This window comes from Eurypyga helias, unplaced genomic scaffold (genome assembly GCF_000690775.1).
Source record: "Eurypyga helias isolate BGI_N326 unplaced genomic scaffold, ASM69077v1 scaffold12351, whole genome shotgun sequence".
In the NCBI taxonomy this organism is placed as follows: domain Eukaryota; kingdom Metazoa; phylum Chordata; class Aves; order Eurypygiformes; family Eurypygidae; genus Eurypyga; species Eurypyga helias.
In genome coordinates, this window is record NW_010231711.1 from 296,898 (window position 1) to 322,652 (window position 25,755).

The window sequence follows — 25,755 nt, forward strand, 5'->3', positions numbered from 1 at the left end:
AATGCCTACAGAAATACCCAATTGTATTTGAAAATGTACTTCTTGGTTGTTGAATTACTTCACACTAATAATAGAAAAAGTACTTTAAAATCATCAAAGTCCCACAACCATTTTGATAATCATTTAATTCATGAATAAGGTATTTTTTTCCTTAAGCTAATAGAATGTAGGCAATGTCAGTTCACAGAAAAGATTTTCAGTAGAGTTAAAAAAAAAAAAAAAGGCTGTCATGGCACATATTACAGATTGCTTGACAGGCATAGTCAGTTCGACTAATGCATTCAGAAGATAAAAGAATTAGCACTGATGACTGAAAACTAAAGAACAACATTTTCCCATCTGTTTGTGCACCATGGGGACTTAAATTTCACCCATCAGCTGGAAGGCATATAAAAGGCAAATAAAATCCCACTCGGTTCTTGTACTGAATGCTTCTGATAACACTACAGCAGTATAGTATGTTTTCAACAACATCTTTATAAGTAAAATACAACTAAGCATACAGCTAGGAGATGAAAAGTTAAAATCTACTAACCCAGAAGCTATCAATAAAAAAAAAAAAAAAAAAGAGTACATTTCTCAAGTTACCATGCATTTCCATGCCCTAGCACTACAACATTCATGAGGATTTGGGAACATTCAATTAATTCCAAATGCATAAAGATATTTACTTGGATCTAAATTAGTTGGCAATTCAGCTTTCACGGTTGTTCTTCATATTCTGACTCCTAGCATACATCACTAAGGTTTCTTGGAATTTAAAGTCTTAATTTCTAAGCTAAATAAAGTCTGGTTTCGTTGGCTTGCTTTACCTCAAGGGATTATGTTTATTTCCTCTCTTCTCCCAACTAAATCTCTGAAAACATGCAGAATCAAGTTAGTTTGATTAGAAATTGGAAGGACATAATTACTTTTGTAATTTCCATTTCTGTTTCTTTACTTCCATACTTTATTCTGCACTTTTCCAACAACTTCAACTGATCGTTCCTACCATAATCGAGATCTGTAGCTTGACTGCACGACCAAATTTTGCCATACTATTTGAACACTAATTGTATCAAACTTGGTATGTCTTCTTCATAGGTAATCACTGCTCTCTTTAAATCTGTGAGGAAAGTTGCTATAAGAATATCTTTCCTCTTGATCGTGTTGGCCAGATGTGAGTTCAGGGATGAGATACTTCAGCTTAGACACAGCACAGGGCAAATGAAGCTATATGGCTTTTGGTGTGGCGATGATTTCCATCAACAAGCTGGGATCATGGGCAGAATGTGTTCAAGTCCAGTGCTAGGGGTCCCATGAGTTTAAGCATCCAACTGTCCAGTCTCTGCACATAAGCTTTATTCAAACAGAAACTAGAGGAACCAACCTTGCTCTCAAAATATGCACTTATCTTAATGTAAATCAGTATTTCAATATTCCACCTAGTAAAAAATTGCCTTGCCTTACAAAAAAAAAGAAATTATATTAAAGAGCAGCTAGTGAAGAATTATGTATCCATGAGTCTTATCTCGAAAGCCAAGCATGACAAAAAGAAAACAATATCTATTTGTTTGTTTGTTTATGGAGGTACCTCTTGGGTCAAAATACCATTGTGTAGTTTTAGTGAGGGCTTCTCAGAAAAGAGGCAAAAAGGTGAGGCACCAGGGTACCGGGAGGGTGATAAAAGCATGAAGTTGTTCCTTCTTTTTGTTTAGCATGCAAAAAAATGTTTCAATGGGATAATCATATGAATTAGGTGGACCAGTTTGAATGTCACAAAATGAGCGAAGACATGCTTTAACTCTTTAAATGAAACCATTTTCTTTGAAAGTGAGAAAATTTTCAAAATAAATCTGAATATATTTTCTCACCATAATTTAGTATTTATACTGGAAGCTGAGGTAGACTAAAGAAGTGTCAAAAATTATGCCAAAAATCTATTTGCATGATATTATAGCACAAGGAAAAGTTCTCTTTACCAAGACCATCATTCAGTTCTATTTTTAAGACACTGCAGCAAAAAATGTGAAAGATCAGAACAAGGTCAACAAGAAGGGTGGTTGAAGTAAAGAAGGATGGGTGTTTGACTTGATATTGCCAGCTCTCAAATTATTTGGCAAGAAAAGGGAATTAGAAAGGAACCTTCAAAGAGCACTGATGACTAAAGACTGAAATTTCCCCATCTGGTTGTGCACATGGGACTTGCACACTCCCCATCAGTAGCAGAGCTTATGGAAAAAGATGAAATTATTCAGGCACTGAATGTCTCTGATAACAGTATAGGAGCATACTTTCTTTTCATTTTTATTTTAATTGTAATCATTAAAAATTATGACAGGCACACAGAAAATTGATCAGTCCCTGTCTCATAATACTGCAACAAAAGGTCACTTTATGAAACTATTGCCTTTTATTTTTAGAACAAATAGACAGAAATTCTCCTTCACACAGCAAGGAGTGAGCCTTTGGAATTCCCTGTCTAAAAGGCTTTAAACCCATCACTTTATAACCACTAATAAAAATTTGTAATTACATGAAGTCAACAAAATCTTATTTTTTAGGAAATAAAAAGATCACTCCCTGGGGTTAGTAAGAAACTGCATTTGTGTACAACACTGGACAGTTAGTAAGGCACAATTTTACTGTAGGCAGAATGGGCACAGGAAGCATACTCGATCAACTACAGTACTAAGTATAGGGCACAAATAAGAAAATAAGAGAGCAAGTACTACCTTTACTAATATGTTTCCTACTGAGTTCCGTGTGTGTATATTTACATATGCAGGCATACATATGGGGAACCGTTCATACATACACATGTATTTCTGTACATGCACTCCAAACAAAGGATCTGTGGAAAGTTCTGTCTAGACTGACCACCACTGTTGAAGGCAGAACATAAAAAAAACCACCACATGGAGCAGCAGAGAAAGGAAGCTGATTTTGATGGCTCAGTGAAGACTGGAAGCTGATTTTGAGGAGCTAGTAGCTTGCAGGATCGATTTAAACAACATAAAGGGTGGAAAATCTAACAAGGGCAAAACTGAAGACCCTCTTTAACATGATGATCTTCTCCTTACTGTGTGGGCAGCTAGTCTTCCCATCTATGCACCCTGTCATGTCCATGACTGTATTTATGCAACTTAGGAATTACAGGTGCTGAATGTTCTAATTTTTGTTTTCCAGTCCATCTTGAGATTACATACACACACACAAATATATATGGGTGTGAATTAAATCTGCTTCACATGGCACGTGAAAATAAAGAGCACTACTTCAGGCATGACATTTGATATTACCATTTCACTAATGCACAGAAAAAGTCCAAGTCTACATTAAGGTACATACATGGACAGTAAAAATAAAGCAAACTCTGTGATGCTTTATAAAAAGCAAGAGATTAAACAGTACATAATAAATGACAGGTGTGTACAGTGCACAGTTTCTGCATTCATTTCACTCAAGGAACTACGTGCACAAAAGCTGCTAATTTAACTCAGTTAATTTGCATTTTTGTTATGAGACAGATTCATTGTTTTGATTGATAACATCAACATATTCCCAGTGGACAGGGAAGGGATTGTATAGCAGCTTAATCTACACTCAGTGTGACACTGTCCTGCTGGTTAGTAATTAAATCTATACACTCTACAAACAAGTCATCGTGTGAAATAGCAGATGTATTTGGGAAGTTTAGTATGCCAGTCATCTTAATACAGAAAACTGTCTTCTTGGAACACCAGCGTGTAATTAGAGAAATTGCCAGACAAGCAGATTATCCTGTTATTTTCCTGTGCTTGGATAATGGATGAAACGCAGCAGATATCAAAAATTTTCAGCCACAGAAAGTAGTAACTTGCTGTGTGGGACTGTAGCATCCTAAAACAGCTATAAGGGAAACACCCCATGCCAAATTTTCTCATTGATTATACGAAAGGAGAACATACACTTACAAATTCTACCAATACAAGCATAACTACAGCCAACGTTTATATATTAATCAACCATAACATTCCAGGCTTATTTGCATAAAACTATCTCAGTCAATTAATGCACATAGTGGAAATGTGTCAAAATTTTACACAAAATTGAAACAAATAAAGGATTTATCCATGTTTTTGAGCAGACAGATTATTTTACTGGTGTTCACATAGTGTAATCTTCACAGTAAATGATGAGGTGATAGGCACCTATCGTCTTGCTACCACCTTGCCCAGGAACTTTTGTCCCTAATCAATCCCTTATCATTCTCTGGTGTTCATCCCCAAACATGCAGTTTCCCAACTTTTACTGCTCTCATAATTTTAATGAATATCCTTCTTTCCATGAAATGCAATATCAGTAATCCTGCAGGTTTTTTTTAATTTAACAAATACTTCCCAACTTTTAACAATTTGGAAAAAAATTATTTACTGTGTTTTAAAAGTTTGCAATATATCACAGTATCTAATAACATTCATTTGAAATAAAAGCAAGTCTGATGTGATAAACTTTGATTTTGATATAGGTGAAGATGCAGCTGTTATTCAGAAATTGTATAAAAAGCCTCTTTTTTCCAGTGCTTTCACATTCCAGCTTTTATACACACCTTCCAACATCCTTTTAGCCTTCTGTCCTGGCAGACAGCAACCGCATCTTGCTCAAGGTCATTATCAAAAACAAGCAAAAACACCCTACATTCAACTTTCCGCTATTTTTTCAGTTCACGTCTTTAACTCCTGCGCTTCAATATGTGTCCCAGTCTCATCATCTTCCATGGTTCTGCGCTGAACTGAATTACCTACTTTTTCACAGACAGTCTACACCAGTTACTCTAGATTCAGGAAGTCCATGTTTTTCTCCATCTTTCCTATTCTAATTGAAAAGTCTTCAAAAACGTGTGCAAACGTGAGCCTTTTACTGACCCTTAAGTCACCTCATTCATTACCCCCACTGACCCTGCATTGTTATAAATTACCTATACCACCTGCTTTCAATATGTAAACCAGTTTTTCCTGCAGCAGTTTTCTTTTCTGTGTGACTTTACACATCAGTCTTTACGGTGACATATTAAGACAAGTTGCCCTTGAATTTTTGATAAATTGTATCAGTCCTGCATCTTCCCCTACCAGCTCACTCAGAAATACAGGAATTCATGAAGATTCATTTGATGGCTCTGTTTTCATAGGTTCATGCTCCCGAGCCCTTCTAAATTATGCATTACAGACTATGCCATAGCGATATCTCATTCCAATGTTTCCCAAATGAAAACACACAAAAAGCCATATAAAGACTTGAGGGGGCTGGGTTTGGTTTGGGGGATTATTTGAGCATTGCAGGAACAGCTCTACCCAAATAAATACCACTCTGCCAACTTAACTGAAAGAATATCCCCCTCTCCTTGGTTTTTTGTTTGTTCAGAAGACCGCCACTGACAGGATTCCTCTGAAGTCTGGGAATCACATCAACCACCTCTGTCATGTTTCTGTTTTACTAGGAATTTGGAGATGCTGCAACATTCAGTCATTTTCTGTGTGATACTAACTTTTTAGCCTCAAGAAAAGGGTAATGGCAAGAGAGTCAAATGACAAGAAGTATGCTTGTGGCTTATTATGGTTGTTGTGAATATCATAATTAATTACGAAAATAAGTAGGGGAACTGAAGGAGTCTCATCTGTTTTGAACATTTCATATTTTTCAGGAGTGCCTAAACAAAAGGGAAAATGCAACCTTTCCTTACTACTAGGGGTGTGGAGTGACACAGATCCACGTAGATCAATGTCCTCCCTCTTCAGAGGAAATGCAGTATACACGTACGTCCTGCTCCATTAGATCTAACACCAGTGGCACACTGAAAATCATTGAAAACAAGTTATTCAACCCACTACGCTGCCAAACCCACCTCTTTCCTTGTAGACTTCCCTTTCCCAGACCTCAGGAGGAGACAGCAATACAGATTTCCTAGAAGATGTACAGCTGGCTGAACTTCACACTAAGTTGATAGTAGTGCCCCAGTTAGTGCAGACATACATCAAACAATACTGATCTAGGTCTCTCACATCCCAGGCTACTGTTCTCATCACCAGACCAACGACCTGCAAACTGGTTTTATTATGCACCCCACCAGTAAAAAATTTTCAGCATGCACCCCCAATATATGTATGTTTGTTTATAGATTATATACATGCTACACTGTACTAATATATAACGTACATTATAAAATATACACAAAAATAGAAATTCAGAAGGGATGAGATAAAGATGAAATAGAGAATATTTAAAAATATTTTTCATTTTATTTATTAATGGTACAAATATGGTTTTGCTCCATCAATAATAATGACATTTTTAATGAGAACAATGTGATTGAATATGCTTCGTTACTTTTTAAATTTCTGGTTTAACACCTTGTGATACAATGATTCAAAGGTCTGGTTCTAAGTTACCTTTACTTCAATACTTGGTTTTAATGTCTGTCATAGCTGGAAAGGATAGCCCACAAAGACCTATAGACCCCACATGGAGGAAGTGTATCATTAGTGGTATTTACTAAATCATGACACTAATTTTTCAGCCCCATCTACCAATTAAACAAAGGTTTTTATTGAAATTTGGCTAGAATATTTCCATCTTCCCTGCTGTCAATCACTTGCTCTTGCAAAATAATGAGAACGTGTTGCATTTTTAACAAATGGGCTCAAAACCCACTGAAACTCTTTGTTTCATTTTAAAACAGGTTAGGAAATTCTGTTCCCAAGTTTTTTCAGTGTGAAGATATGAGAGTTTTTATAGGTGACATGCATCATTTTCAGTGACAAAATCATTTAACGATAGAAACATTTCCAAACATCTTTTTAAAATGCTCTCCCTGTAGCATGAGTTTCTTTTGAAAAGCTGTTACTCTCCTACTCATCGTTAAACCATCACCTTTACTTTGAAAGGTTAGATTGTGTGCTTGTTTTTTCCAAAAATATCTGCTAGGTAGCACAGTGCTCACTGACAGTGACTGTTCACCACAGAAAAGGTCAGCAAATTCAGAACATTTGTCTTTTCGTAAGACGAATGCGGAACTCAAGTTCAACAATTCTTTTAGGCACTTTGCCAGGAGATAACCAGCCAACCTCTGTGCAGTACAAAAGAATTTCACGGTCACTCCCCTTCTCTTTATAAAGTATTCTAAAGATTCTACTATTGAAAGATCTGGTTTTTACAAAATCAACTGAATTGATGACATCCTGTACCACTTTGTGCTCTCCCGGATCCAACCTCCTGGCTGCGATAGCTTGCCTGTGAATGATGCAGTGAGTGACGTGGTGCCAGCTCTGCAACCTTACCCCAGAATCCTTTCTTACTCCAGGCAGAGCAACTGCTCCATCGATGGTTACACTTGCACAGTTTTCCCATAACCATTTTTTTGTTTTGTTTTATGGAAAAAAGTAATTTACTGTTGTGATTTTATCTCTTCCGGCATATATTTCTTTTATACAGTGACTCACAAGGAAGTAGTTCTTCATGTATTTTATGAAACAGAATCTAGCAAATACCATAGGCTGAGCCACGGACACGTTAGCCACACTTGTACATTCAGCCAACTGCACAGCAAACCTCCCACACCATGTAATTTGTTCTAATACTTGCTTCTTCAAATCTTCAGTGATGTTTTCTACACATCGTCCAACTGCATTTCCTCATGAAGGAGTCCACTTTAGAGTTTGTTACCGTATTGTTTTCCATGTATTATTTCAGCTGTTTTCCATGTATTATTTCAGCTATTTTTACTGCTGCAGGAAGAAGTGTATCCCCAACAGTATGTGGCTTTTTGTCTTGTGCAATTAAGAAGCCTCAAAAGAAGCCTCTGAAGATTTATCGTGAAGTTTAGTGAAATTATTCAAAACACTGTATTGAGTATTTCATGAATTTAAACATCGCTGATTAGATCTCATTAGACTGGCAGTGTTTTGACCTCGTAGTGACAGAGCTCATACTAGGAGTAGGAGAAGTGTTTGCCATTTTGCTGTTCATTGGTGCTGTCATTATTAGCCTTCAATCTGCAGTTTCTTTTCAGGAATCTTTTTAAGCCACTTGTCAATTTTGTGAAGGTTTAGTTCAGTTAAAACTAAATAATACAACCCATAAATCTGCATATGCAGGCACACACAGACTTGCAATACATCACAGTACGCGGCAAGCGGATGAACAACTGAGAGCACCACTGCCAACACCTCTGGGTTATGGACCATCCACTCTTCCCCCATGATACCTCTCCCCGCTGTTCGTGGCAGAGGACCTTCTGGCCTATGGGTGGAGTGAGGGTGCCAGAGTCAATCTGTATGTTAAATATTAGTAAAGCTTTAATGTCTTGTTTTTCTAGATAAAATATAAATTAAAATGGAAGTTCTAATACCTCCAATGAAACATCCTGTGCATCTCCCGGGGTGCATACCCACTTTGCAGACCACTGCACTAGACCTCACAAATTCAAATTTTCTCATTTACAAGGATTTCTTATATTTGTATAGCTGCTCAAAAAACCTAGAAACCAGTAAGAATGAGGAACCCATCGGGAACTGTTAAATAATTTCAAGCCAACGTCACCAGAAGATTGTCTTATAGCACTTTTTTTCTTCTTTTTGCAATTTTTTAAATTATTTGCCTGATTAATCAAGCTCCTACACTGTCATATTCCTCATATGTCAGCCTTTTCATACCCTTTATTGAGATAATATTTAGGTTTATGAACCAGTCTGCAGTTTATCTTACAAATACTGTTGAGGGACACAATTAATTATTGATCTAAATATCATTCTCAACTTACTACCAATGACTGTACATCAGATCTTTTGTGGCCTTGGGGTTTATCTTCTTGAGAAAAAAGCTCTTTATTTATTTTTCGCCTTGATTTCATACTAGTTGCCTGTGAACGCATTTTCTTTTCAAATATCTCAGAATAGTGTATTAAAACAACAATATTTCAAATACTTGAAAAACACTAATGTTGTCCTGGTAGTTAATATTATTGTCTAACTTCTATATTTTCTTCCATGAACTTCTCTTTTGCCTGTTTTCAGGCCACTGATATTTAGCCATAATCTAACAAGCATCAAATATCTACCACATAACTTTATCTGCTGTTGTTCACAAAAGTATAGCTTTTAGTATCCTCCGTATGTTACTCCATTATTTTCAGCACACAACCAGGATAAATACATCTACACAGTCCTCTGAACAGATGTCATGTGGGAATGTAGTATTAGAATGGATCTCCTGAGGCATTACCTTGATAATGCAGGCAAACACATAACATATAATCTCATTTAAAACTTTAAGATCAATTTTAAAGCCAATGATTGTTTGTTTGGCATTTTTTTGTCCCCTGTTACTCCTGCATGGAATGGCATTTTCCAACCTATGTCTCCTAACATTCAGAAAAGTTAGTTTAATTTCTGTCTTAAGTCTATTCCTGGACATTCTATAATCATGTGTTTTCATCCCAGTAGTAACTTCAGGCTTCAGTATCTCTTTTTACCTCCTCCTCTCTCCTGACACATTTACAGAAATTTTTACCACCTCTCTTTTGATTTTTTTTTTTTTTTTTAAGTTAAATGTACCATTTTTAGGCCCTTCTCACACGATAGACTTCCTATTGCCCTGGTTCTCTCTGCAGTTTTCCTTGGCACGATTCATCAAACATGGCTGTGCATAGTTAACTGCACTCTGTCGTTCCTTGTACAGTGGCAACAACACTTTCCCCTTTCTTCTGGAAAGATCTTCACTCTGACAGGTCCAAGAATCTCTTTTCCCTATTGGCAGCTACATATTTGTAGCATATAATAATCTAACAATGGAATAAAGCTCTGAGGTATTTTTCCTTGTTTACAACTGATTATTCCCAAGCGTATCACAGAAATGTCTGTTACTCATAACTCAGAACAGGACCTCGTACTTTGTACACTTAAATTTCAATCCATTTTTATTACTGAACTCTTCAAAGGTACCCTATTCTTTCTGCACAACATTCTAATCCTCACCCGAATTGACAAGTCATCACAGCTTTGTCATCAGCATATTTCATTGCTGTACTCCCTTTTTTCCTCCCAAGGTTATCACAGAAAACTCTAAATAAGATAGCATTGTAGAACCAATCCTAAAGAAACCCCAGTAACTCCCACTCAGTTTCTCTCTTAATAGCTAGACTGTTGTCTTCTTGTTACCAAATTCTTGACTACTAGGCAGCTTTTCATTCCTCTAAGTTAACAAACAGTTTTCTTCATATTCCCTAGCTACTCTGTAGGAGTGACTCACAGCGTAATTATGTCACAGATTAAAGCAGAGGCCACCTGGCATAAGGAATGAATCGCACCTTCTACAAATATCTCCCAGTGGTGGAACATTCCCAGACCATCTTCTACAAAGCACAAACCTAAGTTTACTGAAGATCAAATGCCAGATGTTCACTTTCATTATCTTGTCATTCCTTCATCCTCTTTCTCTGGGATCAAGAGAATTACAGTAAAGCTTCTCTAAAACTTCCCTATATTTGTGCATGTAGTCCACCTCTTGGCATACTTGTACTGACCTGCTCCAGCCAAAAATGGGGGAGTTATTTTTCCCAACAGGTCTAACTTTCTTCTACCTCCAAGAATTTTTATTTTCTAGAAACGCTCTGATGCTAAGGACTCCAAATACACAGATGTGCTAGTTACTAGCACTGGTGTATGTTATAAGTCTCCCTGCAAACCCCAAATGTTTTCCAGAATCAAAACCCAGGTAATTTCCACTAACACCTGGCATAATGCTTTCCAAAGTTTCTGTGTCCAGTTAGGTTTCTGTTCTTACGTCTCCTTGGACCATCATTACTACTGCATCGCTAGCTAGCTTCATCTCTTTTTCCCAGTCTTAAAGGAGAAAGACTAGTATTTCTTCAGTTTCCCCCAAGTGTTTCCACCTGGTGTTCAGCAACTCATTAATAGCTTTCACCTAGATTAGTTCATTAAGGGCCTTCACTTAGATTAGTTCTATTTTAGCTCAGTCAGCAATGAAGAAAGGCTGTAAGGCACACATCTCCTGGAAGGTCCCTCCTACACTCATCGCACATCCACCAGCCTCTGCAAACTGCAAAGAAGATGTTCAAACAGATGGCCGCAGCTTTCATATAACAGACTCCTATTTAAAGGTTCTCTCAGCTACTAGATATTGATAACTGACTCTAGAAAGAGAGAAGAATCATTTTTCTTTCAGGCCACATGTGCCTTTGTACTTAAAGCTGTTATCCACTGTCTCCTCCCAAGCTCTAACAGCTCTTCATTCTCTTCCCTTTACTGCTTCCTCCTACAATGACTCAAAGGAGGAAGTCATATTGAGCAAGACTGAGTGGGAGGGTGGAATTACTTTCTTTGAAGAAGCAATTGTTTGTTCTGCTTTAATTGTTTCTGCAACTATAAAAGATAAAGATCTTTCATTACATTCTAAAGCTAATGACATTCTGATCATTCATCTCTGCTTGCTAAAACAGTCTGATGCAGCTGCAGAGAACAAGGGCGAAATAATATGCAACTGCTGCTCCCTGATTACATGACTTCAGATGCATGCCATACCTCGGGCATGCGGAAAGGGAAGACAGACCTACAGCCCCGTAAGACTTTCTACTCCCACCAGTAAATCTGTTCCTGTAATTTTTCCCAGTAAAACTCTATCTGATTTTGGAAAAGGAATTTACATTAAAATCAAAAGTAAGCATCCTATAGAAAATATAAAATCTATCAAAAATGTTAGGATGAAACCAGGAAAGGATGAAATACCTAATACATTCCATAAGTAAAGACGCAGTCAAATTTAAAACATTCAGCTAATACTAGTACTGTATTCAGATGTGGCTAATTGAATACAGTCGGGTTTTATGCTTTAAGCCAAAATGCAGCAGGGCTGGTGGAAGGCTTTTAAATAAGTATTTCCAAAAGCCTCATACAAAACCAGAATCCTATCAGGCTTCAGGAGCTGAACAGCGTCCGGGCAGTTCATGGCACCTGGGTAGATGATATTCAAGGATGCTCAGAAAAAAAACCAGAGGATGATGTCCTGCCATCACCAGTAGCCCAGCACTCCACTTAAGGTGCTGGCCTTTTGGGTGAGCGCTAGGAAATGTTACACAGCGCTCACTTAGTGTTTTGTAAGAGAGTAGAATTGTTCAGATGGCCGAGTTTGAACTTCCAGGATCATGCTGCATTTAACAGCGTATTCTCTGCAGTTTCTTCTATATTCTTTCCTTTATGCAGCATGTAATGATCTTTTTGTAGAATCATTAAGTTTTAATACGAAGAAAGCTAAATTTCCATAATAGCTTAATTCTACCATTTGCTTGATTTGCACTGAGAATCAAAATAGCTTTTCAGTACTCTGATGAGTGAGATTTAGAAATAAAACTGACAATTTGCAACTTACAACTTTAAATTGTTTCTTATCACACTAAGACAAGTACAAACACAGGCAAGTATAGAGAATCCCTGCCCTTCAAGACAGCGTCATATACCTTTGGAGGCCACAAGAAGACAGACACAGCTGTACTGCTCCCTTATAAACGAGATTTTTGCTTAGCATCTAGTTTGTCGTGTGATAAAGACTGCCTCCATCCATGTGTCTAATACGCAACCTCACCAGATTCTCCAACACATCACTTGTAAGGCACAGGGTACCTCAAGCACAATCTCTGGAAGCAGAAACCACTACCTACCCTTGCAGGGTCTTAATTATAACTTTTGTAGTATCTTGGCTCCTTGTAATGAGATGGAGACTCTGAAATCCATCTTTCATCCCACCTCTTCCTTAGTAAGCTCCACACTCCACATACTCTGCTTTTTGCTTTAGTTGTGGTGGACTAGAAGACCCAGCACCTTCTGGGAACAGCATCTTTGCCCCAAAATCCTTCTCAGTATCTCTGGCAACAATTTGCGAGACCAAGAAAATGAGGACAAAGGAAGATAGAAGTTTCTAGATAACACAGACATCCTAACAATCACAAGGACTTGAATGAGTAGCAACCTGGTCTAGTGGAAGGTGTCCCTGCCCATGGCAGGGGGGTTGGAACTAGATGGTCTTTAAGGTCCCTTCCAACCCAAACCATTCTGTGATTCTATGAGTATGTCACAGTCTTACACTTTGAGCAACAGGCCAGGTAAGGGAAAGCTATGTGGCTTAAAATTAAAAAAGACGAAAATTGAAGACCCAAGCTGGAAGCCCAGCACAGGGCTTAATAACACTTTACATGTTACCAGCATGAACATTTTGGCTACAATGTTTATGCAGTATTTCTTCATATTTTTTCACTGTCTTCTACCAAAAATTCTTGTAAGTGTAGTCTAGTTCTCAGTGGGAAGTTGGTCCCTGAGTTACTTGACAGGCTTTAAAATTACATCCAGTCAACCTTGCTAAAAAATACAGCATGAATGAAATACTGTTTTCAATTTCAGTCCAACAAAGTTCACACTCACTAATTCAAATAAATTAATTGGGTCTAACTCTTCTAAAACTAACTCCAAAATCACACAACCATTTAGAGATGGTCTTTTAATGTTATGCATAACAAATCCTATACTAAACTATTTCTTTCCAGATCTCTCTATATGAAATAGTGAGAGGCCTTACTGTGATGCTATCATTTCTGTAAAAATTATCTCCTGAACTGAAGGAATATTAAGTCATAACACATTAAGGTCTTCTCTTCAAAGAACAAATCATATTTCAGTATTACTGAAAGTATCTGGTATTCTCTGAATTCCTCCCATTTGAGTTTTAATGTTCCATTAGTGTCATGTCATATGGTTTATTCTCAAGGCAGAAGGAATTTTGCAGAGGTGGATAAGCAAATTTGGATTACACTTTGCATTATGCTGTTCAAATAGTCTAACTAATACTGCTTATCTACTGTTGGTGACTGTAAATCTAGTGAATGATTCCAGCATAACTCCCTTCTGCACACTGCTGAGCGCAGATTTTCCTAAGTGTTTAAAAATAGGAGAGAGACAAAAATATTCAGCCTAATTTTTTTTAACAACTGTACTTTTAGTCTTCTATGCCAGAACTGCATCTTGTACTTCAATTCTGGGTTCCAAAAAGCACAAGACAAAACACATTTAACTGGTTGGCAAACAGTAGTTACATTTGCTTTTCCCAGTAAGGTTAGTAAAAAGAACATATTAAGGATGACTTTCTACTCCCCAATTTTTCTTTACGTGTAAAAATTCCTGAGGATGTAGTACTGCTCTCTGTCATTCTAGTTAATTAACTGCCATGTTTATTACAGTAATGCCTTCAGGTCTATGAAGGAATAAACATCCACTGTGCAAAGTGCTGTGCAAACACTAGAATATTGTCTTCACCCTCCTAGCTTCATATGACAAGATCTGCATTACAGACGGTGAAAACATTACACTGATGTTGCCCACTAAAAGGTGGTTCCTGCTAGAATTGCACGATAAAAATGCATTCTCACCTGCTTTATTTTTCTCTGCTGCTCCCAACCTTAGGTCAGCCAACATCAGAAGATTCCATGACTACTTGGGAGTGTGGAGGAGGGAAAAGAACCACCCCCAAAACCAAAGATACATTAAAAAAGAAAACTCATAACTATCAACTTGTTATGTGTGAGCCCAACACTAGAGGTCAATTGTGAATTACCTGTGACATGCTCTGGAATTAAAGAGTAACAGCAACTCATAAAGAAACCTGTAGTTTATAGCTCAGTCGTAGCTATCTTGAGATAAGGAACTAAACATAGGAGCTCAATATGATGGTGAATCTTTCACTAAGTACCTGAACACCATGCTTCAAAAATAAAAGGAAAACAGTGGGTCAGGATGCAACTAAACATACCATGGAATTGCAGAGACATGAATCAGAATTTGACCAGTTATAATTTTACCATTTAATTTTACCATTTTTAATTTGGTGTGGAAGAACAGAGGGGAAGAGGTGGGGCAGCTGAACAGCTTGATCTCCCTTGCCTTTTTAATGATCTAGTGCTGATTCTTGGAGCAGAGAATTCATGGTGGTAAATAACACTGTCAGACTGCGAAGAGGAAAAGCAGGGTTCTACAAAGTGATACTTTTATCTGTACACCCTATTGCCTGAGTAGCTAAGGTTAATTTATTGAACCGCAACTGTATTAATGTTACTATATCAGATGGTACTTTGAATAGTACAGAAGTGAAGGTTAATCACTCATGTATCAATTAAAAGTATTTGAAGCTAGAAAGTGCATATTGTGAAGGAACAATCAGACCACAGGCAGTGGGCACCAGTTTAAAGCTACAGCCATTTAAAGTGATAGGGAGTGGACTGAAAACTTTCCTCCAGCTAAAAAAGCATAAGCAGTATCCACGTACTGGTGCTTGGACATTCTGTAACTCAGCATTTTCAACAGGACAAAGCACTTCGGATATTAAGCTCAAAATCTTAGCTAGTGTTTCAATTCCATATAAAAACCAGTAGAGGAAATATGCAAAATACAACGTTGCAATGAGTCCGTAGAGGAGGGAAAGGAACACATCCCCGCCTGACAGAACTGCTGTCAGCACACCCAGACCTGAGCCTTCGAAAGGCAGCAAAGCAAGGCAGAGCAGGTTTCTAAAAATCTGGTTTCTTTTCATTCTCCTTTGGAGATTTCATGTGGGCACAAATGTATACAAGCCTATCTTCTTAAATGAAAGGCACTTCAGCACTCTCCTTGACCTGCTACAGGAGTCTCATTCGTACATCTACAGAAACATTTCCCTATCCCAAGGGGAAAGACCTCAGCACTGATAGGGTCAGGCAAGGATTGATGAATGTGACCTTCACCACCTCATTTGCATGTTTGGCAACCAGACCTCTACAGATTACCTTTGATCTCGACATTTCCTCGTGTGCTAGAAGCTGCCTGAGGGGCAAGTTCTTCCTTGGCTGACTATTTAGCAGACATGGGATGTATTTCCTGGCTGTACTGTCCAGTGCCCACCCACGTCCTCTTTGCTGACAGCTACAAAATGGAGAGGACATGAGTATGTCCCTGGGAAGCTTTACCACCTTGGGTAAAATGTTGGGATGGAAAGAAATAGCTTCGAGCATTTCATTCTGCATTCATTCCAGAAACAATGCCTACAATTCCAAGAGCCTTCCAACAGGACAGGATAGCAGATTATCACATTACAAACAGCTCCAGCCCCACCTAGCTCTGTGAGAGGCACTTCAGCTAACAAGCTTTACTTTTGTCTTCGATATCTACCAGAGGACAGAAACAGTGAGTTACCACAGCTAAGCTGATGAATGACAAGCCACTATCTTGTCTCAGCCAGAGAAACATGAAGACCACTACAGAGAGATAAAATCAGAAACTGGGCATGCTTTATTAAGTATTCACTAATAGTATTCTGGGACCCTCATGTACCCTGTATTCTTTTTTTTATTTTCCCTCAGTCCTCACTGAAGAAACCTTCACTAGCCTCTACGACAGTTTTCCAGGAATCAGCATTTGCACAGGGCTCAATTAAAGAACCAGGCTGTGGCCTTTCAGCTCACACCTTTAAAACAAATAATATGGCATCGTCTATGTTTTAAAGTCAATCTAGAAAAAATATGTATCTAGAAGTAATTCATGAGTGTACACAAGTGTTATTTTCTCTTCCGACTAAAAACTGTGGCATAATAGAAACTGCCTGCAGCTCGTATCAGCTATCCAGGCTCATACTACACATTAGGCATGGCCCATGAAACACTCTATCCTCAAGGCAAAGTGATTCCTAATATCAAATGCTCACACAAAGACACTTCAGAGTTGTGAAAAATACTTCCCTCCAACCTCAATTTCCATCTTCACTTTGTCAAACGTTATTAAAGATAGCATTAATGTCATGGTTCAAAAACTACTGCTTACCTAAGGATGTTTCCCCTTCTCTGCCACAATAATGTATTTAGTTTTATTTCCACTCCAGAAGGGAGAGCATAAGGTTATTATTTATGTAGTCAAGGAAATTCTGCCTTAAAAAATGCTGACCGCCTAAAATGTGGGCAAATTTATGAGAAGTTATTGCAAATAATATAGACAATTCAAACACTCTCTGAAAAAATCCATATGCCTAGTGAAACTTTAATATATCAGATGACTTATTTATTACAAGTTATCAGAAGATACTTAGAACCTTAGGAAGAACACAGCTTGTAATAATCTGGGACTAAATCAAACATCATTCAAATGATTGGGGCTGAAAAATAATTTCAGATATAACCCTGGGTAGAAATACTTAATGAGTTTTTATTAGATCGGGCTTCTTGCAAAAACAGGCAGGGAAAACTGTAGAGGTGCCCTCTATAACCCCAACTGTTCCTATTAATGTCAACAGCAGCACAGCATTCAGTATTTCTGAAAACTTCCCACATTACAATGGTTTCCCCACAATACAAGAGGTTTTAAAAGTGAGCTTTGCTGTTCTAATTTATCAGTTTAGGAGTAAGCACAGAATCCAAAGGATACACAGGTTTCAAAAGCATTAACATTGAAAAGATCAAGATAATAATAGAGATAAAATATCATCTTCTGAAAATTTTATCCTTTATTTGCCAGGAGAAACGACAATGTTTAGAATAGGATACTCCTACCAAGTATGTCTGATGATTGTGGTTGGGTAAACAGTACTATTTTAAGCACTAAGAACAAAAAGCCAGATTTATACATGTTGCATTGTACATTTACTGGACCCAATTATTCTTGTTAATAGAAAAGCAGAGAAAACAGACATCCCAAGCACGACCAAGGCTGTATCTCCACTATTAAATCAAATGGCCCTGGGAAAACTCTAGGCACTGAAGCCATCTGGCATGGAAAGGACCTTGTTTAGTCCAGTAAAGGCTCAGCCTCCACAATGTGACAGCTGGATATAAACTGGTCCCTAGGACTTTCCAGCTTCAAACCCGTGCTGGGGAACTGTCTGGAATGAATCTACATGGCACGTGCCACAGTCATGCCCGAGGACATTCCAACAGTTTGCTAATATAGAAGATTGTGGTCCAGCACCCAGGAAGATGCCTGGACACCTCTTTCTTGTTTTCTAGGGCAGGAGTCACCCCAGAGGCCCATAAGAATCCTGGGAGATTACCAGAGAAGATCTGGTACAGATCAGTGTTAAAACCAAAGTTACAGATTAGAGTAAGCAAGCACAGGACAGAGTAAAAGTAATTCCAGGTTCCAAACAAAGGTTTTGGTGAAGCCCATGCCATTTACAGGTCGGACAGCAGTCACAGTTTTTCTTTCAGGTAGACGGCATTGCATTATCATTAGCATAGTCTCTGACTCAAATCATACTACTATAATTCACTGTGCTGAAGAAAATCAGATTATCCCTTCTACTACTCAAGGCTACTGAAGACTATTTGCTTTTGGTGCCAATCTAATTGAATACAGCACACTCATATATTCCACTCATATATTCCAATACAGCACATGCATATATTCCACTCATATATTCCACTCCATATATTTCATGATGACTTTGACTTCTTCTAAACGCAATGAGTTTTAGGTTATTTAAAAATAAAAAAAAAATAAAACAAAAAAAAACACCAAACAAAAAAACCCCACCACACCACAAAACAACAACCCAAGACCTCTTTGTTTCACTAAAGTTGCCATAGCAATTCAAAAGTACAACACATGTTATGAAGGACACAAAGATGGTGAAGGGGAGAGGTGGAGGCACTAGAACTCTTCAGCCGGCTCAGGCCGGTCTTACCAATGTGTGTAAATACCTGACGAGGGGAGTAAGAAGATGGAGCCAGACAGTTTTCAGTGGGGGTCAGTGAAAGGACAAAAGACAATAGGCACAAACTGAAACACAGGAAAATCTGTTTAAACCTAATAAAATCTGGGGTTTTTTTCCGTGCAGGCTGCCCAACCAATTTGTGGACTTTTCATCCTTGAAGATAGGATCCTGGGCAAGCTGCTGTAGCTGGCTCTGCTCTGAGCAGGGGGATTGCACTAGACAATCTCCCAAAGTGATTTCATGAAAGCTGTTATCAAGTATACCATCTTAAAAAATATTTCTCTCTTCATTTTACCTGAAACATTGAAATATCATTATAAGTATGCTAAAAAAATGCTGATCTACTTGCAACAACTTACTAAAAAGTTAAAAATTTTAAAGTTATACAAATAGATTAAAAAAGAGAGATCATGAACTGTTTCTGCACTACTGTTTTAAAGAGCAATATAAAATTAACTGGGAGAAAGAGCTGTACTATTATCCTGGTGTAAAACCTAGGAATGGAAGCAGAACATGGACAAAGCTGTTCTCTACAAAGGCTGAAAGTCATATCTATTATTCTATTGGGTAAACTCTACTTCAGAAAGTCAAAGTTGTTTAGATAAATATTAAATTTGCCTCATTTAACCATATCCACAAACACTTCTTTATGAATACTGAGTGTAATTGAGAGAATACTTTCTTTTAAGAAGGAGTTTTTGGTAAAACTGTCTGTGAACTCAACCCTTAACAGAATGTGACAAGGAGAAGAGAAAAGAAATTATCTGAATACCCCACTGGGGACTCAGTGCTTATCAGAGATAAAAGCTCCTGACCACAGGGAAGAGATAGGAGATACTTGACACTGATGTTTATACCATATTCTTGTTGAAGGCCTAAAAATGCTTCACTATATGCCTCTTTAAGTCCTGAGCAGCAAAACAATGCCAAGAAACAAACACACGCAATATATTCTTTCACTGATACGATTAGTAGTAATATATTGCATTCATACAGCAGTTTCAGACCTCGTGGTGTTGCATTCGGTTTCCTTTTCAAGCACACAATGCATTGGATCGCTTTACTTACTAGTAGCAGTAGCAGGACAATATCAGGATTATCACATGCACAGGCCACATGCATCGATGTCCAAAAATCCTCATCTTGATGATTTACATTTACTCCTCTGTCAATTAGAATTTCTGCAGCAAATGCATTATCGTAGCGAGCACACTGGAAGAAAAAAGAACAGATTAGGGATGGTATTTTACTTGGCGTACGGCTGAATTCATCACATAGAGTTTTTGCTCCATTTACCATTTAAATTGAGCAGATGACACACTGTAGTTAAACTGCTATGTTTGTAGGGGACAACAGCTGATGAATCCACAGAAACAGTATTGTGGAGAGTACAGGTTTCATGTGCTTGATTCACAGAATCCCTTATTGCCTGTGAAAAAGCACTTCTACGAAATCTGCTGAAATCTATAGTAAAGATGAGGCTTCCTCTCAGTTCAACTGTGTCATTCCAAATCAGTGCACAGGCATCAGCGCAGGACGATCACATCGTGCGTAGTGGTGTCTAAGTACAGGTACACCCACACGTACAGGTGTCTGCAGGTACATGAACTTCTGCCTTTCATGCAGTTCATAGCGATAAAACACACCTCTCCATACCCTGCTCCTATTTCCAGTCCACTACCTACACTGACTCCTCTTCCAATCTCTCTGACAGATAAATACTCTGCACACTGAGGGTGTGTTGGGGGTGGGAAGAGCAGACAGGGATTATATATTTTGTTTTGATGATAGAGGCCACTCATTTTTGCAGAGAAGAAACTGGCTTAACCATTGTTTTTGAGCTTACTCCTCTGTCACACCTGTGACTTTTTATGGATGCGCTTACAGATAATACTTTAAAAGACAATCAGAGCATCTAAGTTAATACCCTAACTCTGACCTAACACACAACCTCAGTAACTCTTTAGTTAAGGATCCTCTCTCTTCCGCACTGGAGAGAGGCTACAGGAAGACAAATTTTCTGTATTAGGTACTTAGATGCTTTGAATATAATCCTTAATAACTATGCCTCAAAAGCTGTGCAATATTTCCCTGTCCCAAAAAAGCATACCTAGACACCGAGAGTACAGATACAGTAAAATCTGCAGGTAATTTGCAAATGAGGGTTAAATAATTATGTTGTTATGTCTGTATCACATGTGGAACAACACCATGGCATCCAGTGTACTATCTGCATTATTTTGGCATGGAAGCCAGGACACTGAAGGAAAAGGGGAAGAAGCAAAAGTGCTTAACTGGATTCTATTGAATTATAGAAAAGAAAATAAATTCTGATGTATTTCCTTTAGCTTCTAACTTATCTGTCAGCTCTAGAAACAGATAGTTTTGATGTATCAGTATCATTCATTGTGTCAATAGTATAACTAGTAGTATAACTAATAAACACTACTAGTAAAACTAACACAGATCAACATAAGCTCGTACCAATCACATTTTCAAGGCAACGTTAAGCAAAAAAATTTCTAGAAAACTTCCATACAAAACAAATGACTGAGCCATTTAGTGTATTAATACTACATCTAGAGCCTTTTATGATTAGTTACTAGTTTGAAAACAGCTGAGAATTGTAGCAGCAATTTAATTGCTGCTGCTCCTTGATTCTTGTTGAATAGATTTTTGGAGGCAATTGGCCAAACTCAATGTTCCAGGAGAACATTGGCACTCATATACTTGGCTACTAGGGCAGGTTGGGTGACTGCCTGAGTGAATTGATACGACACCACATGCTTCCCACTGAATGGGCAACTCAGGCAAGTACTCTCTTTTTTGGTACTTTTCCCCTTACAGAGTCTAAGGAGAGTTTAGTGTTGAAGCTCCCATGGCTTGCCTGAGATTCAAGCATATTGGGACACTGTCCACAGAGATAGTAACAGTATCTTTATGAAGTGTCACATCTGATATTTTTTTAAAATTATATCACACGTTGTATGTTAACAGAAGTGGAAAAAGAAAAAGGAATTACATCATGAATCATATTTTAAGTAAAATATGAAGATAAGTATATTTTCCATCCATTCTGGAATAGAAACATTTACCCTACAACTGGAAAGAATAAACACTGATCAGGCTCTCCTTCGAAGAAAGCAGCTTACACAGAATTACAGTGGTAAACCTAGAAGTTAAATGGATCTGAGTGTGCTTCAAAATTATTTCAAAATATGTATGCTAAATTATTGTTTTGAGTTCTTGCAGGAAAATAAATTTGGCTTATCTGTTTCGCTGTATCGTGACTCTCCTGTCTGTACTGCTCCCAGATTGGGATCAGATCCAAGGCACATTGCAATCAGGTTTGCCCCTATCTCCACCAGGACCTGCATTTTCCTGCAGATGAATTACAAGTAACTGACTAAACCGAGGCAGTAGGTTACACACGGCTGCAGGAAGCTTTCCCTCCTTTTGAAGCACATGTGTGCCTGTGAAGCGGCAGGCACCATTGAGGAGATACTGAATGTGACAGTGAATTGGGGCATAATGCAGAAGATAAGAAACTTAAAAAGACAGAGTTCAACTGCAGATTCTACCTGAAGTTAAAAAGCATGCATCAACTGAACTAGACAAAACAACCTAACATTCCCAAAGATGGAATTTTAGGAAAGATGGATCTTTCTTTTTTCTGTTATAAATGCCAGGGAGACAGACGTCACATCAGCCACACTGATTGCCTCCTAGGGTTTTCAACGCAGGAAAAGGTTTGGGAACCCCAAAGGTAACATCTCATATGGGCTGTATTTTTAAAGAGTGATTGAGCACCTTTGCAGCAGGAAAATAGAATTATAGAATCATAGAATGGTTTAGGTTGGAAGGGACCTTAAAGACCATCTAGTTCCAACCCCCCTCCCACGGACACCTTGCTCAAAGCCTCATCCAGCCTGGCCTTGAACACTTCCAATATAGTGTTGGAGGAGTGAAAAGATAACTTAAATTTACTCTGTTCCAACACATTACTACACCCTCCCCTTACTTAGGTCTCTATTTCCTAAAGTCCCCGGGAATCTGCATGGCCATGGAAGATGGAAAACACAAATTAATTACACGAGGGAAACACTACATCTTTCAAGAGCATGGTCGCAAGTGTGCTGGAGTGCAGTAATATCACAGGACCCTCTTTTTGTCAACAAATGGCTCTATTTTATGTACATACTACAAAGAAACTTAATCCAGCTCTTCTAAAATGAGACACTTTTCCTGCAGACTTTTCACTAGAACTGTTATGCCCTTGTATTTGTGAAGTCACATTTATTTTAGCAGCATTGTGCAATGAATTTAGACCCAAAAATCTTAAAATAGTTTCACATTGGACAGAAAGATGTCTGCAATTGAAGCGTCACAGACCAAAGTAAAGGATCATAAGACTCAGGATCTGATGCTGAGTTTTGCCATTGGTTTCAGCAAAAAACAGGTTTTATCTCTGCAGTATTTCATTTCTGTCTGTCTGTCAGTCTTTCCTCCACACGCCCTTACATCTTCCTTCTCTTTTGGTCATTGCATACAAACTGTTTTCCTTTTATCTTCCAGCTACTTAATCTAAACTGCTACACAAATAATGCAAACTAAATGCTGATAATGTGTTAAATACCAACTTACAGGAAATTGGTACAAGAAAATATGTAAAAAAAAACCAAAAGGAAAAATGTTATATCGTGGTATTTTTCATATAGGATCTGTGAATCTCTGAACCATATAATTCTATCTTCGGCATCAAGCAATATTTCCTGTGTTCTTTCTTACTGCACAGATGATTTCTAAATAAAACATTTCATTCTACTTTGTTAGTTACCATTCCTATGACACAATCCGTCCTTTTGTAAGCAATTTGAAAACGACCATTTATTTCACACGCATAGCTGGATGCAATCATAAGCACCATGGAGGGCAGCGTAGATAAAAAATAATTGCTAAGCCTTCCTTTTTGTTAATATGCTCAATCTGCTACTCAGTATCCCACCATATTTATCCACAGTCACTAACACTAATCTTCAATCACTCTTACCAGATGGAGCAAGGAGCCTCCTGAGGAAACAAGCGTATGAGGGTCAGCACCATCCTTCAATAGCCGTAGCACTAAGATATCAAAGAAAAGAGGAACAAGAATTAGGGCAGCAATATACCTAATTCTGAGCTCTTAATAGGCTGATTCTTCATCATCTTCATTAAGAGATTTAATAATATATGCAAACCTCTCAGATAACATTTGCAAAACTATCATGTCAGCATTTCCCATCTCATCTATTTTAATGGCTAAGCCTGGAAGCAAAGGACCTTTGATAATGATGTTAAATATGAACAGTATCAAGGACTTCTCAAGCGGACAGATGAGCACGTCAGTTCTGTACACAGGAGAGGGGAGGGGAGAGCTGGAGGAGAGACCCTGTCGCAAGGTCACAGTCACCTCATTAGTTCGTTTGGGAGCAAAATCACAGTCAACCGGTTTTATTTTACTTTGTAGAGTTCCCGTGAGATTTGTTGGCTTTTGCTGTAAATAATTGAAACGAGTGTTCATAACTTATATCTCTTGAAATTAATCATCCCGCCACAGCTAAACGATCTGCACTCAATTTAACCTTTCCAGTGCATTGTCAGAACACTGACGCAGCATAATTCTTAAAATGATATTGGGAGTCAAACTCAGCTCCCAGTTACATGTATCAAAGTCCTTTGAAATGAAAACAGTCTTATAAACGCAAGCAAAACCACAACCCTTCATACTGGTGCTCACTCGAGTATGAAAATTCAGCACTTTTTCCCCATGGTCTTTATTGCCTTTATAACCTTTTCTCTTGGAATCAAGGCGTTGGCTAACTCATGCTACCGGTGTTCATTCCTGGAGCAGAATTGCACCGTAACAATGCCAGACGTTATCAGGGGAATTCACACCAGCCCTGCAACCCTGTCTTCACTAAACTGGTATGAAGAACCCTTTTTTAAAGGCCTCCCACAAGGAGAATAACTGCTAATAATGTATCCTGTGTAGGAACACAGTTGGTTCTGCCTCCATCATCTGGAAATCCTGGATTTAATTCCTAGTTAACATTCCTGGACGGAGTTGTGTAAAGGTCTGCAAAGAAGTTGAAGTCCTGAGTATCCCAGAAATCTGTTCCACTGCAGTGTCTGTGCAGGGCCATAAATTTGTGTCAAGGCTCTTCTAACATGTGAATCTGCCAAAAGACTCACGTACACCACGTCCTCCTTATCCATGCGTTCTTGTATGTGTTTTCTTTCACTCTAGAATACCCTGTAGTTACATTTTCACTGCACATTTAAACTTCTTACAGCATTCAAACATTCAGTTGATCTATTTGAAAGGGGTCAATCTTCAGATATTGTTAATCTGCACAAGCAATGTTGTCTGAATGTGTTCACTACTTTTTGACCAGGTGCTGTAGAAAAATTCATCCTAGGAGAGAAAATTTGGCTAAATAGTTGCAAGCCTGTAGAATTCAAGTGAAAGACTAGGAAAGACTTGGCACCTTCATTACTAAATACTTCACACATAGTAAACACACTGTCATATTGGACAAATATTTATAATAGTTATACAAATCCATTTAATCTTTTGATCTTTTTTAAACTTTGAAAACCAAACATCAATCCAAACAATTTATACCTTATGAGTAGTTCATGGTACCTATTTCTCCTTACCAAAGGTTTTGGTCCATTTCACTTACATAACTGTAAAAGACTTCTATGTTCTGGCAAATGCCATTTTGAAAGATAACTACTATCAGAAGTCACCACTGTCCCCAGCTTGTCCACCAAAGGTAGAAACGGACCATTAAGTAATGTTGAATAAATGAACTGTACAACAACTGCCAAGCAAGATGAAAAGCACTGAAACATACCAGGAGAATGGAGAAATATTTACAAATTTTCACAACCTTGGGAAAAATGTATGAACAACAAAAAACTAAAGGTGTTTTTTTTCTTCTCTCAGATGCACAAATCTAATAC

The 25,755-nt window shown here is 38.0% G+C and overlaps 1 protein-coding gene across 1 annotated transcript in view; it reads right to left on the bottom strand.

The window, feature by feature from the left end:
- MYO16 (myosin XVI) overlaps positions 1–25,755 on the bottom strand; it is a 283,911-nt gene that overhangs the window by 231,411 nt on the left and 26,745 nt on the right. The window contains exons 2-3 of the mRNA XM_010161190.1: positions 23,798–23,868; positions 19,816–19,959 (exon numbers count right to left, since the gene is read on the bottom strand). Coding sequence (XP_010159492.1) covers positions 19,816–19,959; positions 23,798–23,868 — 215 coding nt within the window. The remainder of the gene's footprint in view (positions 1–19,815; positions 19,960–23,797; positions 23,869–25,755) is intronic.